This window comes from Mauremys reevesii, linkage group 10, assembly GCF_016161935.1.
Source record: "Mauremys reevesii isolate NIE-2019 linkage group 10, ASM1616193v1, whole genome shotgun sequence".
Lineage (NCBI taxonomy): Eukaryota > Metazoa > Chordata > Testudines > Geoemydidae > Mauremys > Mauremys reevesii.
Genome location: NC_052632.1, coordinates 25,365,375 through 25,382,692, shown reverse-complemented (window position 1 = coordinate 25,382,692; position 17,318 = coordinate 25,365,375). Strand labels below are relative to the sequence as shown.

General features: G+C 43.1%; 1 protein-coding gene across 2 annotated transcripts in view; it reads right to left on the bottom strand.

The window, feature by feature from the left end:
• TCF12 (transcription factor 12) overlaps nucleotides 1–17,318 on the bottom strand; it is a 330,991-nt gene that overhangs the window by 194,642 nt on the left and 119,031 nt on the right. The window contains exon 5 of one of the 2 annotated variants that reach the window (XM_039490758.1): nucleotides 13,700–13,768. The exons of the other annotated variant lie outside the window; for it this stretch is intronic. Within the exon in view, the coding sequence (XP_039346692.1) occupies nucleotides 13,700–13,768 (69 nt within the window). The remainder of the gene's footprint in view (nucleotides 1–13,699; nucleotides 13,769–17,318) is intronic. 2 annotated transcript variants of the gene reach the window in all.

Below are 17,318 nucleotides of genomic sequence, written 5' to 3'. Positions count from 1 at the left end.
ATCAGTATATCTGTAGACTGAAAAAACAGTGCATTAACACAAGTAGCAAAGACTATCTTGTCCGGGTGTGAAGAACATGGGAGATACAATATTTATGTAAATTGTACAGGTATGTATCTCTGTTTGATTACTAAGTCATGACCAGCTCTATGAAACACTAAGGCCTGGCCTACAACTAAAACGCAGGTTTACCTAGCTACATCGCTCAAAGCTGTGAAAAATTTCAGGCCCTACACGACGTAGTTAGGTCAACTTAACCCCCAGTGTAGATGCAGCTAAGTCAACAGAAGAATCCATTCTTCTGTTGGCCTATCAAATTCCTTTCTAGGGGGTGAATTTACTACACCAACAGAAAACCCCCTTCCATCACTGTAGTAAGAGTCTATGCCACAGTGTTGTAGCTGCAGCTGTGCCACTGTAGCATTGGTAGTATAGACATACCCTAAAGAGCTAATTCCACTGGAACTCTCCCCACCTACCCAGGAATCAGGAACTGACTAATTCAGTTGCTGGTGCACATATGGACTGGAAGTCTAGAGACATGCATAAACTGGACTGACCAGGTTCAGATGTCCCAGAATGAAGGACATGAAATGGATGAAGGACAGCCTATGAACTCATGGGAGGGACAGAGAAGCAGGGCCCGCATGAGTGCAATCTGCCTTATCCAGACCCAGTGCTGGGGGCAATCCTGGGACGAGGGTAGCCTACTTAAACTTTCAAGGAAAGGCCAAGATTTAGATAAGATAGTATATGGACAGGCATTTTGTAGAAAGGAATTTGGTAGGCCAACAGGAAGAATGGATTCTTCTGTTGACTTAGCTGCGTCTACACCGGGGGTTAAGTTGACCTAACTATGTCATGTAGGGCCTGAAATTTTGGGTTGTTATAACCTTAATATATATATTCTTCAAAATGCTGAGAAAGATGAGACCCAAACTGGGTCTCTCTTACGGCCTGCTGCTATTATAGGTTTTCCCTCCAAGTGAGAGAATGGTATGGTAGATCTCAAATCAATGAAGGCTACACTCAGAAAGACCTCAAGACTTCTGGAATATGCTGCTCAAACGGTTTCACTTTTGTATCTACTGCCTGTCCCTCCCTTCTCACATTTCTCTCCAGACTTCTTCTCTTTGTCCAGATCTATTTCGTCCCCAAAAATCTTCTATTCATTGAACTTTTTGAAACTTTGCACTTTTAGAGAGAGGTAAGGGATTGACTCAGTGTACACAAATCTGCAGAGGGACAATAGGATTGAGGTCTGTTATTTCTCACCTCTATATATTATTTATTTATTTAAAAACATTTTTTGCTATTAACAAGCATGTTATCTCTGGAGACAAAAATCCAGAGTTTGAGAACTGCAAAAGAAGCATCTCTGATGGTATCTTCTAGACTTAGCACTGAGTAACATTGGGTAGAGAGAAAGATTAACCTAAATAATCTATACAGAAGCCCCTGGAACCGCATAAGATTGGGTCCCTAAATCCATGAACTATTGGAACTTTTCTTAAACATTACATGAATATATTGTCTCATACTATAGAATTAGAATGTATAATCCCTATTCCATGATGAGATATCTTTGAGCTATAATGGATCTTAATTAAAACTATCTTTAGATAGGTTTTTTCCTCAAAAAGCATTTTACCAAAAAAATCCGATTTAAATTCAGATTTTTTAGATTTTTTAAAAAGAATCATTGATTTTTATCCACCCTGCTTTGTGTATATTTTCATTCTAACAATATTATTGTAATGAGTCTAAATTTTCATTCACAATCAACAAATATTAAAGACCAGTTCAAGCTACAAAGCACAATATCCATCCTCAGTTTCCTCCATGACTGACACTAATGCTGTTTATTATTAAAAACAACAAGAGAAAGAGATGCTTCTGCTGTAAGTATGTCACCTTTCTCTTAGCCCTGGAGATCAAGCACACTATATTGATGATATGCCTCAGCTCCAATTGCCCAAGGTGGAAAAAAACCCGGTGATCTCATACTGCACCAAAGAACCAACACTAACACCTCAGGTTATGAATTTTAAGGGAATGTGAAACATTCAAAGAGTCTCACAGTAATGGTTAGTAAATATTTAATATGGGTAACAGAAAACTCACTTTCTCAAGTGAAAAAAACAACCAAACTGGAAATGGATGGACATGGGGATGACATGTTCAATGTTATAATCAGTGTCCATTTGAAAACAATGCTGACATGTTTCAACAAGATGACAAAAATCAGATTTAAGATAGTCACTACAGTGAAAGAGAGGAGCAAGACATATTGGCCCAGCATAGCTCACACCTTACAAATCCACAGTTGACACAACAACCTCAAGTAAATATTAGAGAATGGTTACCACCATTATAAATGGCTGCAGATTAAGAATCCAGATAGGTTTAAAGACAATGATTCAAATTGTGCATGACACTTACAGTCTAAAAGCTACACACAGTATTTAAAGAAATTCCACCAGAAGACAGCAAGATTAATTGTTTAAAATTCAGTATAGAATTAGTCACACGTGGTTCTCAGCCTGGAGATCGAGAACACTAAAAATTTTTATGGCTAGTTAGAAGTGGGGAAGACAGGAAACTTTTTTCCTGATGTTACATAGGATTTTGGTACACGTAAGGTTGAGAATGACTGTACTACTTCATAAATAAGGAAACATTGTATAAACTTCTCACTTATAACCAAAGACAACTGAAAAACCCAATTTTTGTTCGTCTTGCCAACACCCAGCCTTTTCAATCCAGCGTCACTATTGTCTGGCTCTATTATTTGGTATTCTGTCTTTCCTTGGTATAATACCACTTGCTCCACAAACCTGCTATGCAGTTTGAAATCATGATAGGTAACTGAACTGCACCCACAGAGCAGAGGACAAACTTGGCCTTTGGTCCACTTTCTCCATATGATTTACATTTGCCTACTACTGCTACAGCTCTAAGCAGTAAGGCTGGACTGAGTTCAACTCAGCCATCAAGAGCTGCATTGTAGTGACAGGAGGAAAATATCCTCTTCTCTCCCTATCGGAGGCATGCAAACTCTGAAGCTGCCAGCATATTGAGGAGTGAGACACAGGAATTCAAACCCAGATCTCTTGTTTTACTGGACCCTTGAGCTGTCCAATTCTTAGTTTCTTTCAGCTTAAAAGTCACATACACATATGGTGACCAGATGTCCCGATTTTATAGGGACAGTCCTGATTCTTTCTTATATAGGCTCCTATTACCCCCCACCCGCGTCCCGATTTTTCACACTTGCTATCTGGTCACCCTACATACACAACAGAAGTTACTTAATGGCTAGGGCAAGAGACAAGGAGCTAGGTACTGCCAAACTCTAATCCTGATAGTGATGGGCAAGTCACCACCTTTCAATTGCTCAATCTCCCAAAATAAGAAACTGAATATTTACCCTCCTTCACATTGGTATGAGTATTAATTAGCCAACATAGTACAGCATGCTGTTTGAAAGTTAAGTATTATCACCCCCCTAGATTTCAGGGGATGATGGGTGAAGCCAAGAAAGTTTCTATATACATCCTCCAAAAGCAAAAGAACACTAACTTAAAATGTTTGGTTGATGTTAATAGAGACTATGTTGAAACAGGTAAGCAGCTTCTCAGGCCTGGTCTACACTAGGACTTTAATTCGAATTTAGCAGCGTTAATTCGAATTAACCGTGCACCCGTCCACACCAGGAAGCCATTTAATTCGACATAGAGGGCTCTTTAGTTCGAATTCTGTACTCCTCCCCGACGAGGGGAGTAGCGCTAAATTCGACATGGCTATGTCGAATTAGGCTAGGTGTGGATGCAAATCGAACTTAGTAGCTCTGGGAGCTATCCCACAGTGCACCACTCTGTTGACGCTCTGGACAGCAGTCCGAGCTTGGATGTTCTGACCAGCCACACAGGAAAAGCCCCGGGAAAATTTGAATTCCTTTTCCTGTCTGGACAGTTTGAATCTCATTTCGTGGTTGGACATCGGGGAGAGCTCAGCAGCACCGGCAGCGATGCAGAGCTCTCCAGCAGAGGAGTTCATGTAATCTCTGAATAGAAAGAGGGACCCAGCATAGAGTGACCGGGAAGTCTTGGATCTGATCGGTGTGTGGGGCGAGGCGTCTGTGCTTTTGGAGCTGCGCTCCAAAAAACGGAATGCAAAGACCTACGAGAAGGTCTCCAAAGCCATGAGAGACAGAGGATACAGGCGGGATGCAACGCAGCGCCGCGTGAAAATCAAGGACCCCAGACAAGGCTACCAAAAAATCAAAGCGGCAAACGGACGCTACGGAGCCTGCCACCACTGCCCCACCAGTGACCATGGACTCTGACGATGGGACAGTGTCGACGGCCAGTTCCTCGGCGATGTTCGCGGACGGGGAAGATGAGGAAGGGTTTGTGGAGGACGAGGCAGGCGACAGCGCTTACAACGCTGGTTTCCCCAACAGCCAGGATCTCTTCATCACCCTCACGGAGATCCCCTACCAACCCTCCCCGGCTGTTAACCCGGACCCTGAATCAGGGGAAGGAGCAGTCGGTAAGTGCTTTAAACATGTAAACTTTTATTCTTAATATTACAGGAATCTGAAGTATGTGAAAAGGAGGTCTCTATATATATGGGGATAGAACAGAAATCCTCCTGGGAGATCTCCACGAAGCTCTCCAGGAGGGAATCGAAAAGCCTCCACAGGAGGTTCCTGGGGAGAGCTGCCTTATTGGGTGCTCCATGGTAGCACACTTTTCCGCGCCAGGCTTTCATGAGGTACTCAGGGAGCATTGCCTCTCCGAGCACGGCTGCATAGATCCCTGGTTTGTGCTGGCTTTCACGCAGCATGCGCTCTCTATCTCCTTCAGTGACCGTCCTCAGGGTGATCTCGCTTGGAGACTCCAGGGGAATTACTGTAATGTTACGCCTGGTCCAAAGTATTTTTAAAAAAATCTCCAGACAGACGGCGTAGCAGAGACGCAGCACGCTGCTGCGTGACAAGCGTAACGGAAAGCCAAAGAATCAAATGGACGCTCATGGAGGGAGGGGGGACTGAGGACGCAAGGTATCCCACAGTTCCTGCTGTCTCCGAAAAGCATTTGCATTCTTGGCTGAGCTCCAAATGCTTCTAGGGTCAAACACAGTGTCCGCGGTGGGTCAGGGCATAGCTCGGCAATTTACGCACCCCCCCCTCACCCGCCCCCAGAAGTGAAAGGGAAAACAATCCTCTGTTGACTCTTTTACATGTCACCTATCTTTACTGAATGCTGCAGATAGATGCAATGCTGCAGCACTCAACACCAATATCCCCCCCCCCCCCCCGCCATGGGTGGCTGACGGTACAATATGACTGATATCCATCGTCATCATCAGCCTATTGGCACATGGGGCAGTGCAAAAGGACTGGTAACCATGCTGACTAGCATCAGTGAGGTCGATCAAGGGCGCCTGCTCCTAATTTTTCCTGGTAGATGGTGCAGTATGGCTGGTAACCGTCCTCATCATAGCAACAGGGGGCTGAGCTCCATCAGCCCCCACCCTTCATGTGTAAAGAAAAGATTCAATTGCCCCTGGACTAACAGAGGGATGCTGGGCTCCTCTGCTCAACACACCTCTTAATGTCCTGTCTGGACTATCATAGCAGCTGGAGGCTGCCTTCCACTCATTTCTCACTAACAAGTCACTGTGTCTTATTCCTGCATTCTTTATTACTTCATCACAGAAGTGGGGGGACAATGCTATGGTAGCCCAGGAAGGCTGGGGGAAGAACGGAATGAACAGGTGGGGTTGTTGCAGGAGCATCCCCTGTGAATAGCATACAGCTCATAATTTATGCAGGATCTGACACAGAGCAGCTGTGCTCTCTGGTTCTCTGATACAGTGGTTCTCTAGTACACTTGCCCATATTCTAGGAAGGACTGATTCTATTTTTAGATACCAAAAAGGAGGGATTGACTCATGGAGTCATTCCCAATTTTGGCTTTTGCGCCCCTGGCTGATCTCAGCCAGGGGCACTTATGACAGCAGCAAATGGTGCAGTGCAAAAGGACTGGTAACCATGATCATCTTATTACCAATTTATGGTATGGTAGATGGTACAGTATGGCTGGTAACCATCTCTGCTGTCATGCAAAAGCAAAAGCATGCTGCTGTGTAGCGCTCCTGGACCGCCTCTGTCAGCGGCATCTAGTACACATACGGTGACAGGCACAAAAGGCAAAACAGGCTCCATGGTTGCCACGCTGTGGCGTCTGCCAGGGCAATCCAGGGAAAACGGGCTCGAAATGATTGTCTGACATTGCTTTCCCTGAGGAAGGAATGACTGACGACATTTACCCAGAACCACCCGCGAAAATGGTTTTTGCCCCATCAGGCACTGGGATCTCAACCCAGAATTCACAGAAACAGACTAGACTGTGTTCATTGTTCGCAAAAATGTATCTTTGCAAGGAATTCACTCCCTTTTTCCCATCACACAGCTTCGACTGTCTCCAGACCTGCCACAGCATCCCCCTCACAGAGGCTGGCAAAGATTAGGCGGTGAAAGAAAAAGACACAGGACGAGATGTTTGCTGAACTTATGGGTTGCTCCCGAGACGAGGCGGACCAGCAGAGCCAGTGGAGGGAGACCCTCTCTCTGTACCAGCGCTCACACAGCGAACGGGAGGAGAGGTGGCGTGAGGAAGACAAGCAGGCGACTCAAACACTGCTTGGACTAATGAGGGAGCAAACGGACACGCTCCGGCGCCTTGTGCATGTTCTGCAGGACTGCAGCCAGGAGGACAGAGCCCCCCTGCAGTGTATCTGCAACCGCCCTCCCCCGCCACAAAGTCCCATACCCCCCTCACCCAAAATAACCAGAAGGAGGGGCGCCAGGGGCCGTGAAAACTGTCACTGCACCCCAGCAGAGTGCTCAAGTACCCAAAAGCTCTCATACCCTAAATTTTGAGAAGTCCTTTCCTTCCCGCCTCACCCAAGCCCCCGTCCCAGTTTCATCCCCTAACTGTCCAGTTGATAATAAAAAATACTTTTCTGTTAATTACTGTTTCCGTCATGTTCTTTTAGAGGAGACTGTGTTTGAAGGGGGGGGAAGGGGGTTGGTTATTGGACAGGACAAACACCTTTACCAGGGTACAGACATGGGGGCAGGATCAGCAGCAGGTCACACACACAGTGCAGTCAGTAAGCACCCTGGTCGGTATGGGAGGTGGTTTGCAGGTTCTGTGTGGGTGGGGGGGTACGTGACTTTGTAGCGGGGTAGGGGGGTTACAGATCTCATGCAACGGTCCCTGTCCTGGACCACAGAGCCACGCAGCAGAGGAATCTGTATCCGTCCTCCCCCGCCGCAAGGCCACATAGTCCCCGCACACAGAGTACCAAAAAGGAGGGATGGCAGGCTCCGTTGAAACAACCAGTCCGGCACTGCAGACTGCTCTGGGAGCAGGAGCCTGTCATTCCTCAAGTTTAGAGGCGGTCTTTACATCACCACACACCCTACCCAGCACAGTCCGCGTCCCAGTTTCAACCCTTTAACGCAAAGTCATCAATAAAGAAACCTTTGTAAAGTTACAGTGGAACATGTACTTTATTTTTAAACGTGTGTTGGAAGTGGGGGAAGCGGGGTGGACGGGGTATGTAACTGCAGAGGATAGTCAACAGTAACTTGGTAAAGAAACAGGGGCAGGTTCAGCTTCTCTGTAAAGAAACTGAACAGTCACAGGTCACGCTGCTCGCTGGTACTTGAAGAGTTCCTTGTCGCTGTGCAAGGCGCCTGCATAGGGCTTCACGAGCCAGGGCATTAGCGGGTAGGCTGGGTCCCCAAGGATCACTATAGGCATCTGCACATCCCCAAGAGTTATTTTGTGGTCCGGGAATAAACTACCTTCCTGCAGGCGTCTAAACAGACCAGAGTTCCTGAAAACACGTGCGTCATGAACTTTGCCTGGCCACCCGACGTTGATGTTGGTAAAACGTCCCCCATGGTCCACCAGTGCTCGCAGCACCATTGAAAAGTAGCCCTATTTCTCAGCAGCTGACTGTGGAAGAGGTGGACGAGAAGGTGCGAGGAGTTGACAACGGCTATAACTGCAGCGGGCTCCGTGCTCGCAGTGCTGTGGCGCCCGCACTGTCACTGACCAGAAAAGTGCACGAACAGATTGCCCGCAGGCGCTTTCGGGGAGGGAGGGAGGGCGTGATTGACGGTTCAATGATGACAGTTACCCAAAACCACCCTCGACACATTTTTTCCCCCAGCATGCATTGGGGGGCAATCCCAGAATTCCAATGGGCAGCGGGGAGTGCGGGAACTGTGGGATAGCTTTCCACAGTGCACCGCTTCCAAAGTCGACGCTGGCCCCGTTACTGTGGACTCACACAGTCGAATTAGTGTATTTAGTGTGGATACACAAATTCGACTTCATAAGGTCGATTCCACAAATTCGACTTAAGTTGATTCGAAATAGTCTTGTAGTGTAGACATACCCTCAGAGAGGAAACACAGGACTAGAAACCTATGCAGCCTCTATGTTTAAGAGCTTTGGAGAATGAATTCATTGAAGTAGTACTCAATTTTGGAATGGTCACAGATTCCCCTGGTTTCTAAGTCAAGAATTACACTGAAGTTGTATGGATTTAATTAATGAACCACTGAATCTAGTTATCCCAAATACACAATTGTACCTTAAAATCTCCTAAAATGAGCATCGCTATACTACATTAAACAGGATAATGTTGTTTATTTGGCTTTTTCCCAAGTATCATGCACAAAGAACTATGTTTTATTGTTGGAAACAGATTTCAATGCTTCTCTCAACACTCTAGGAAATTATATCCATATGCAACCTACAAATTGAATTGAATAATTCACTACTATAGCCTTTAAACAAAGCTTGGAAATTTTTGAAAAAACCCTACAAGATAAACTAGAATATTAATAAATGTATCTGAGATATTTTAAAAAGGAGTGTCCTACCATATTTAGATACCTACATATGGTGTTTGGAGCCTAAATTTTGGCACCCAGTTTTAAGAAAATGTTGGACATATATCAAATTAGTCACATAAACACGTGTAATGTTATATTTGGAAAAGCTTCCTGACTCTCGAATGCAGGAAGTTTTGTTTCTTTTTTAAAACAGAATTTCACACCAGAACGTCATCTCAGGTACAGAATAATAAACTAGGGGAAGCATATAAACAGCAAGAAACAAAGGACAAAAAGGACACAAACACAATAGACTTGATAACACTTACTGGATTTCTGTGTCCCTCTTGTCTTGCTTTGCTATTTAACAGCTTCCTCTCTCGTTTTGTACCTGAGGTTAAGAGGTATAAAACACTATTTCAAAACTTGCTGTCTTTTCTTGATACTGTTTTTGATTTCTTACCAAATTAAAATCTACTATTGGCGTAAAAAGTGAAGTTGGATGGATCCAAACTATACCCCATTTTGCCTCTAAAATATATGTTCAGCTATTTTAGACTTAAGGATAGTTAAGCCGTATAATCTGTTGATGCCAGAGTACTGTCTAAATCTAATGTATCAGCCCAATTCTGGTTTCAGGTATTTTTACATGACTGTGTATTTAGAAGAGACAGCTACGGTGAATGTATATATGTACATGGAGACAATTTTTCCTAGATGCAAAGGAAGGCAGATCCAATATTTATTTTATTATATACGACAGAACTGCACATGAACACTTGCAACTTAGATACCAGGAAGAAAATACAGTAGTTAAATTATGGCCCAGGTTTTTGGCTGTTAAATCCTAAGGAAGCCTACTAGGGGGAGAAATGGCTGATTTTAGCATTTTTAAATATTCTTCCTTTGGAGTAAGACATCTGAACAGATGCAGAACTAAGTCGCTCCTTTTATTAAAAGGGCATTGTTAGAACAAAACCAAAACAAAGAAAAAAAGCCTCAAACACACAGGTGTTCAAGTCACAAAAATAAAAGCCACCATTATCCAAAGTGCAGTAAAGACTTTAATAGAAGTAGAATAACCTTTAATTAAAAGACAATGTTTATCCGAGACAAAGAGATTACACCAATTTATTCCCATGTTATGAGTTTTCTTCTGCAACGGACAATTCACCAAAGAAAGTGGAAATGCTGGAGGTTGGGAGGCATATCATTACTGGAAGAAAAACTCCTGAGAGCTATGGGCCAAAATCTCACTGGATTCAGTTGCTATTTCTCTCAGTTAAGTACTGCAAAATTAGTGTCTAAGGCCTGGTCTACACTACGACTTTAGGTCGAATTTAGCAGCGTTACCTCGATTTAAGCCCTTTTTTTCGATTTAAAGGGCTCTTTAAATCAATTTCTTTACTCCACCTCCGACGAGGGGATTAGCACTGAAATCGGCTTTGCTGGGTTGAATTTGGGGTAGTGTGGACGCAATTCGACAGTATTGGCCTCCGGGAGCTATCCCAGAGTGCTCCATTGTGACCGCTCTGGACAGCACTCTCAACTCAGATGCACTGGCCAGGTAGACAGGAAAAGGCCCGCAAACTTTTGAATCTCATTTCCTGTTTGGCCAGAGTGGCAAGGTGCAGGTGAGTACAGATCTCATCAGCACAGGTAACCATGATGGAGTCCCAGGATTGCAAAAGAGCTCCAGCATGGACTGAACAGGAGGTACGGTATTTGCCATATGGGGAGACGAATCCGTGCTAGCTAAACTCCGTTCCAGTAAACGAAATGCCAAAACATTAGAAAAAGTCTCAAAGGACATGAAGGACAGAAGCCATAACAGGGACGCACAGTAGTGCCGTGTGAAAATTAAGGAGCTAAGGCAAGCCTACCACAAAACCAGAGAGGCAAACGGAAGGTTCGGGGCAGAGCCACAGACATGCTGCTTCTACGCTGAGCTGCCTGCCATACATGGGGGTGCAGCCATCAGTACCCCAACCCTGTGCTTTGACTCTGTCAATGGAGAATCACACAACAAGGAAGCAGGTTTTGGGGACGATGAAGATGATGACGAAGAGATTGAAGATAGCTCACAGCAAGGAAGCGGAGAAACCGGTTTCCCCAACAGCCAAGATACGTTTCTCACCCTGGACCTGGAGCCAGTACCCCCCGAACCCACCCAAGGCATGCTCATGGACCCTGTAGGCGGAGAAGGGCCCTCTGGTGAGTGTACCTTTGTAAATATTACACATGGTTTAAAGGCAAGCGTGTTTAATGATTAATCTGCCCTGGCATTCACGGCCAGTACAGCTACTGCAAAAGTCTGTTAACGTATGGGGATGGAGCAGAAATCCCGGTGTTTGCTGGCATTCAGGCAACATCCATTCCTTATCTCTCTCTGTGTTATCCTCAGGAGAGTGAGATCATTCATGGTCACCTGGTTAAAATAGGGTGCTTTTATTAAGGGGACATTCAGAAGTGCCCGTTCCTGCTGGGCTGTTTGCCTGTGGCTGAACAGAAATGTTCCCCGCTATTAGCCACGTGGTGTGGGGAGGCGTGAAGTGATCATCCCAGAAAATAGTGTGGTGGGGGGCATTATTTGGGTTTGTGCTGCATGCTAACCTGCAAACCGCAGCCCCTCCTTTTAAATTGCAAGCCCATTTTAAATGGCCAACCCAACGGCCGTTTGGTATGGGAAATGAGGGCGCTGCTGTTTGAAACCATTCCCACATGTTATGAAAGTTAAAGAAGCCAAAAGACTGTGGCTTACCATGGCTGCCTGCAAGCCGAATTCTGTTGCCTGGCACTGCATGAGTGATCTCTCACACCACACCAGCAGGCCCTCAATATAAGAGGCAAAACGCTACCTTGTAACGAAAGCACATGTGCTATGTAATGTGAACAGCAAGGTTTAATGGGAAAAAGTGATCCTATTGTTCTCTAAAATGTGTCTTTTTCACCACCAAGCTCCCTTTTCCCCCAGCAGCTGCAAAGGTTTCTCCTTCGCAGAGGCTAGCCAAGATCAAAAGGTGAAAAAAACGCACTCGGGATGAGATGTTCTCATTTGCCCAGGCACCCCTCCCTGAGGTCGGTTAAAAGAGCACCCGGGAATATGACGACGATGGCTGCCAATCATAACGCACCGTCTGCTGCCAATAGGCAATGAGCTGCTGCTGTGTAGCAATGCAGTCCCACGTCTGCCAGCACCCAGGAGAGTTACAGTGACTGTCAGCTGTGTGGGTTCCATGCTTGCCGTGGTATGGCATCTGCACAGGTAACCCAGGAAAAAAGGAGTGAAACCATTGTCTGCCATTGCTTTCACAGAGGAAGGGAGGGAGAGGGGGGCCTGACGACATTTACCCAGAACCTCCCACGACTCTGTTTTTGCCCCATCCGACATTGGGATCTGAATCCAGAATCTCAATGGGCAGCAAAGACTGCGGGAACTGTGGGATAGCTACTCACAGCTATCCACAGTGCAACGCTCTGGAATTCGAAGCTAGCTTTGGTACTGTGGACGCAGTCCGCCAACTTAATGCACTTAGAACATTTTTTGTGGGGACACACAAAGTCGCCTGTATAAAAATGATTTTTTTTAAAATGAATTCTATAAATTCAACCTAATTTTGTAGTGTAGATATACCCTAAAGGTGTTTAGCAAGACTTTCAAAGAGCATCCTTCTATAACAGATGTCCATGAGGCTGCTACAGTGCTAATGCAAAGGGTCATGAATCCAAGTGGACCAAAAAAAACCCATCGTTTGCTGTATGTTACTCTTTAAGGGAGGACCCTATGTATGCTAATCAGCATTGGGGCACCTATCCAACGTCCAAACATCGCTATACTTGTCCCTTTTTGTATGACCTAGGATTCACAGGACAGCACCTAATCACAACAGGAAGAAAGGTGGACACAGCATAGTAAATATGACTTCAGTCTAATCAGCTGAAAGACAGGGCAGGTTTCAAGGTTTTGCAGAGTTCCACTGGACCCACTAATTCCCATTTCTGATCCATTCCTGTAAAAAAGGAAGTCTTCATGCCCAAACCAACCATTTCTGATTATTTTTCCCATAAGTAAGTATTTACAATGAAAACCCCAGTTTAGGGGTTGCTTTAGGGAGCAATCTAAACTGGTGGCCACAGTTCATTGTGTCAGATTTATGGGTGTCAAGGTACAGGATTTCATATAAACATTCACAGGTCCAACACATTGTCATTTTAAGCACTTGTTTGAATGAGAAATTTACATCTGACAGAACTGACAATCATGCACACAGTGTAGTTTGTACACAAAAGTTGCCTATCTTGATTTGTGCCTCTTTCTGCATCCAGATCTGAGATTATCATAGTAATACTGTACAGAATGCCACGTAGAAAAGTGCTCCCTAATTTACTTTGCTAGGATGGTAGTCAACATTCCCAGAAAGCCTCACAAATGTAAGCTAAGTGATGGGACGTGAAATACGTGTAATGAAGTGACTGTCAAACGTATGTTTTCAAGCTTCTTTGTTAAGGTTTACAGCTAAATATGTAGGCTGGGGTTTTCTAAGGAGCCTAAGGGAGTTAAGTCCCTGACTCCCACTGAATTTCATTTCATTTTCAATGGGAGTTGGGTTCCTAAATTCTCTAGGCACTTATAAAAAAATCCCAGCCATATTCTGTCACTGATTTAGAGTCAAACAGTTAAGTCAACGTAGTCTGTCTTTTAAAGGAAAACTCCTGCATTAGGCTACAAGCAGATAAATCACACACTCAAATTAGAAACAAATTAAGCAGTACCTCTTGAGGTTTCAACTTTTCTATGGCTGTGGAGATGTCTGAGCTTTTTCCCTGGAGACTGCCATTTTCCTGTAAACAGGCAAGTAGTAAGAACAATTAGGACAAGACTGAACATTCTGTATTGAAATCAATGGGAAGAGCACTGGACTCTGAAGTCTTATGTTAGGTAACTTTCAATATATTAAAATAGAGACAGGTGAGTTTAGTTCTGCTTTCTTTTAAATTTGCATTATTTCTTTAGCTTATCACCAAACAAGATCTAGGAACCTCTGAGAAAAGCAAATAACCTGTACCTTTATGCCAGCTCCCTAAAAAACAGTTTGATCTTCATTCCCATAACCTAGATCAGCGCACTCAGACCAAGTTTTCCTCACAACCTGGAGGCCGAGTTGTCCTCTGATCTTGTTAGAGTATGGAGAGGAAGTCGTGTTATCCTCATGTGCAATTCTTGGACATCAACCAATAGCAAAACAGAGACTCACAAGCTGAAACAAAACCTTAAATACAAACAAAAGCAAAAAAACAAAACAACCACCCACCACCAACCATACACATAAGATATAGACACAAATTTATAAATAAATATATCCTGTCAGTTTTCTTTAAACTTGCTCTGTTAAGTCCCTGCTTTCCCATTGATTTCAATGCAGAATGGAGTTTCTCCCTGTTCTATTTTTGTAGAAACATGTGGCCACCATGGAATAAATTCTACATTTATATTTATTAGCCATTATAGCACTGTTAAATAGACAGTTTCTAAAAGTTATTGATTTTTTGAGAAAACAACACTAGTTTTCCTTTAATATAAATTAAGACTTTATTTACAAAATAGATAGATATATTTAGCAGACAACATGACCAGCCACACCTCATTTAACATTTCACACAAAGATATACAGAAAACTTTTCCCTCTTAAATATTTTCTTACATGCAATGAAATAATGGACATAATGAACCAAACTGCATTCACTACACCTTTTGAACTTTCTAAGAACTAATCTGGGTACCTAATTAGCAGCATAAACCAAGGTAGACATCTGATGTGCACAACATTTGCTGTGTCTCTGTGGGGCAAATCTTCCTTAATATTTTGTATATTTTTGACAGATACCACTTTTTTAAAAGTTTTTTTTGGATTTGTATCTACTTAAATTTTCACAGTGCTGTGAAATTATGCGGTTTAGGGGTCATACAATTACTTAATGACAGTAGATGTCAACATTCAAAAAATTAAACTTTATGAACGATTAAATCACAAATGGTCAACATCACATGTCAAACTATACAAAGTAAAAGTCCTTAGATCAACAAATCATACCAGTTTCTACCAGTCCATTTGTAACAAGCCTAACTCAAAAGTTTAAACCACTGGATTTTGACTTTAATAAGTCCTCAAAGCAGATTTTTCTTACTTTGCCTATCTATAAATTCTGATCATCATCAATGGAAATGTTTTCATTAGTTTGTATGTATACAGTGAAATCAACATTTACAGATAAAAATCCAATCCTTTCAAGCCTAATTAAACCACATAAGCCTGTCCTACAAGACTGAATATGTAAGCATGTATGTTCACAAATTATGCTAAAATAAATTACTGAAATTACCGTGCATGTCAGAGTTCTCTACAATTTAAAGCCTGTTTTGATCGAAGCAGTGTATTTAATAAGTTTGGAGTAAATATAATTTACACCATATTGACCTTGAAGTATGAACACAGTGGTACATGCAATTCTAGTTTATTCACCCAAAATTCACCCAAGATTTGAATGAGCACATGCACAACCCACATTTTTCTTTTTCCAAGATGCTCATGGTGCTACTTAACAAATCCACAATGATATATCATAAATTATTGGCATAGGACAATATGAAGTATTTACCAATATGAGAGGAACAGTAGAATAAGGATTTAAAACCAAATTCTGCCACTTTTCCCAGGCTCAATATTATCTTTGAATAGGCAAAATGATTTCAGTGAGAACCCTCCCATGGTAAAGCACTATTCAACGTGAGTAAGAATGCAGAATTTGACGTAAGTTATTGGAGGGAGCAGGGAGTATTATCCTACTATTCTAAATCAAAGGTTACTGTTGGTTGGCAATTTGTTTACCAATATTTAGCCTCTAACTCCCCACCCCCATTTTTCTTAAGATTTTCCATACACTCAAGCCAGGCTTACATTCATGGTTCTTTCATAGCCTTCAGAGCAACAAAAGAATTAATGTCTTGTCCTCCCTCTAGCTTCAGGCATACCATGACATCATCAATGTCTCTACTTTCCAATTTTGGTGTGTAACTCATGTGCACCCGCAGTTTTGCCAAGGTATAATGGTTTTAATGACACCTCTACCCCGATATAATGCAACCCGATATAACACGAATTCGGACATAATGCGGTAAAGCAGTGCTCCAGGAGGGTGGGGCTGTGCACTCCGGGGGGTCAAAGCAAGTTCGATATAATGTGGTTTCACCTATAACGCGGTAAGACTTTTTGCTGTCCCGAGGACAGCGTTATATCGGGGTAGAGGTGTATCTGCATCTCTAACCTCTAAAAACAAATTTCCAACTTCATATTATTGGAATAACAAGAATCTATATAAATGTGACCCTACAAATGCACACACATGCAATCAATGTAGGACAGAACCTAAGAAGTGGGGTAATTCAGCCTTTCAATGATTAATATCCATATACAAGTTTCTCATCCATAATTATCAATGTGTTCAAGACATTCAGAACAAAAATATCAACACAGAATTATGCATGTAATGCCACTTCAAATGTAGAAATGACTGTAAGGTCCACTAAACAAAGGGCTGGACTTCATGCCTTAAGTTACAAACTATTTAAATATTGCCATACAAACACTTCCAACACATTGTACAATTTCCACATTGCAGAAATGAGGTGGAAATTTTAACATGTTAAGTACTATGTAAAATTACCTCAGACTTTGCCGTGGTCTACACTACAGAACAAGGCAGTTTACATCAACCTAACTCTGTAAGCATCTACACTAAAATGTTGCTCCCGCCGATGTAACTTGTCCTTTACCTCAAGTTAATAACTCCACCTCCACAAGGGGCATAGCGCATAGATTAACATAGTTATGTTGACGCAGTGTCCGTTGTAGACACTGCGCTGCTTACATCGACTGTTGCTGGCTTTCAGAAGCCATCCCACAATGCCCCACACTGACAGTTCAATCAATGCAAGCGCTACTACTAAGGATGTGCAGCACCAACATCAGGAGCTTAGTGTGGATGTGCAGAAGCAACTTAGTTACTGTGGTGGCTGCACCTCGACATAACTTTTGTAGTGTAGATATATCCTTTGTGAAGGCAAGTCAGTTGTTTTCCCTCGCTGTATAAATCTGAGAACAGTTTTTTTCTGCCTGCAATTTGCAAAAGGAATGCTACAAGTCTCTCCATTTTATTTTTAAAGTATCACTTCTTTACTTGAGACATACCTGGTCTCGTACTCTGAGCACATGACTGGAAGCTAGAGTTTTAATCCTGCCTCCAGCACCAATTTCATCTGTAACTCTGACCTATATCTTAAGATCACCCAGAAGCTTCACTTGGGGCAAAATGCAACTGTCCACTTGCAAAGCAG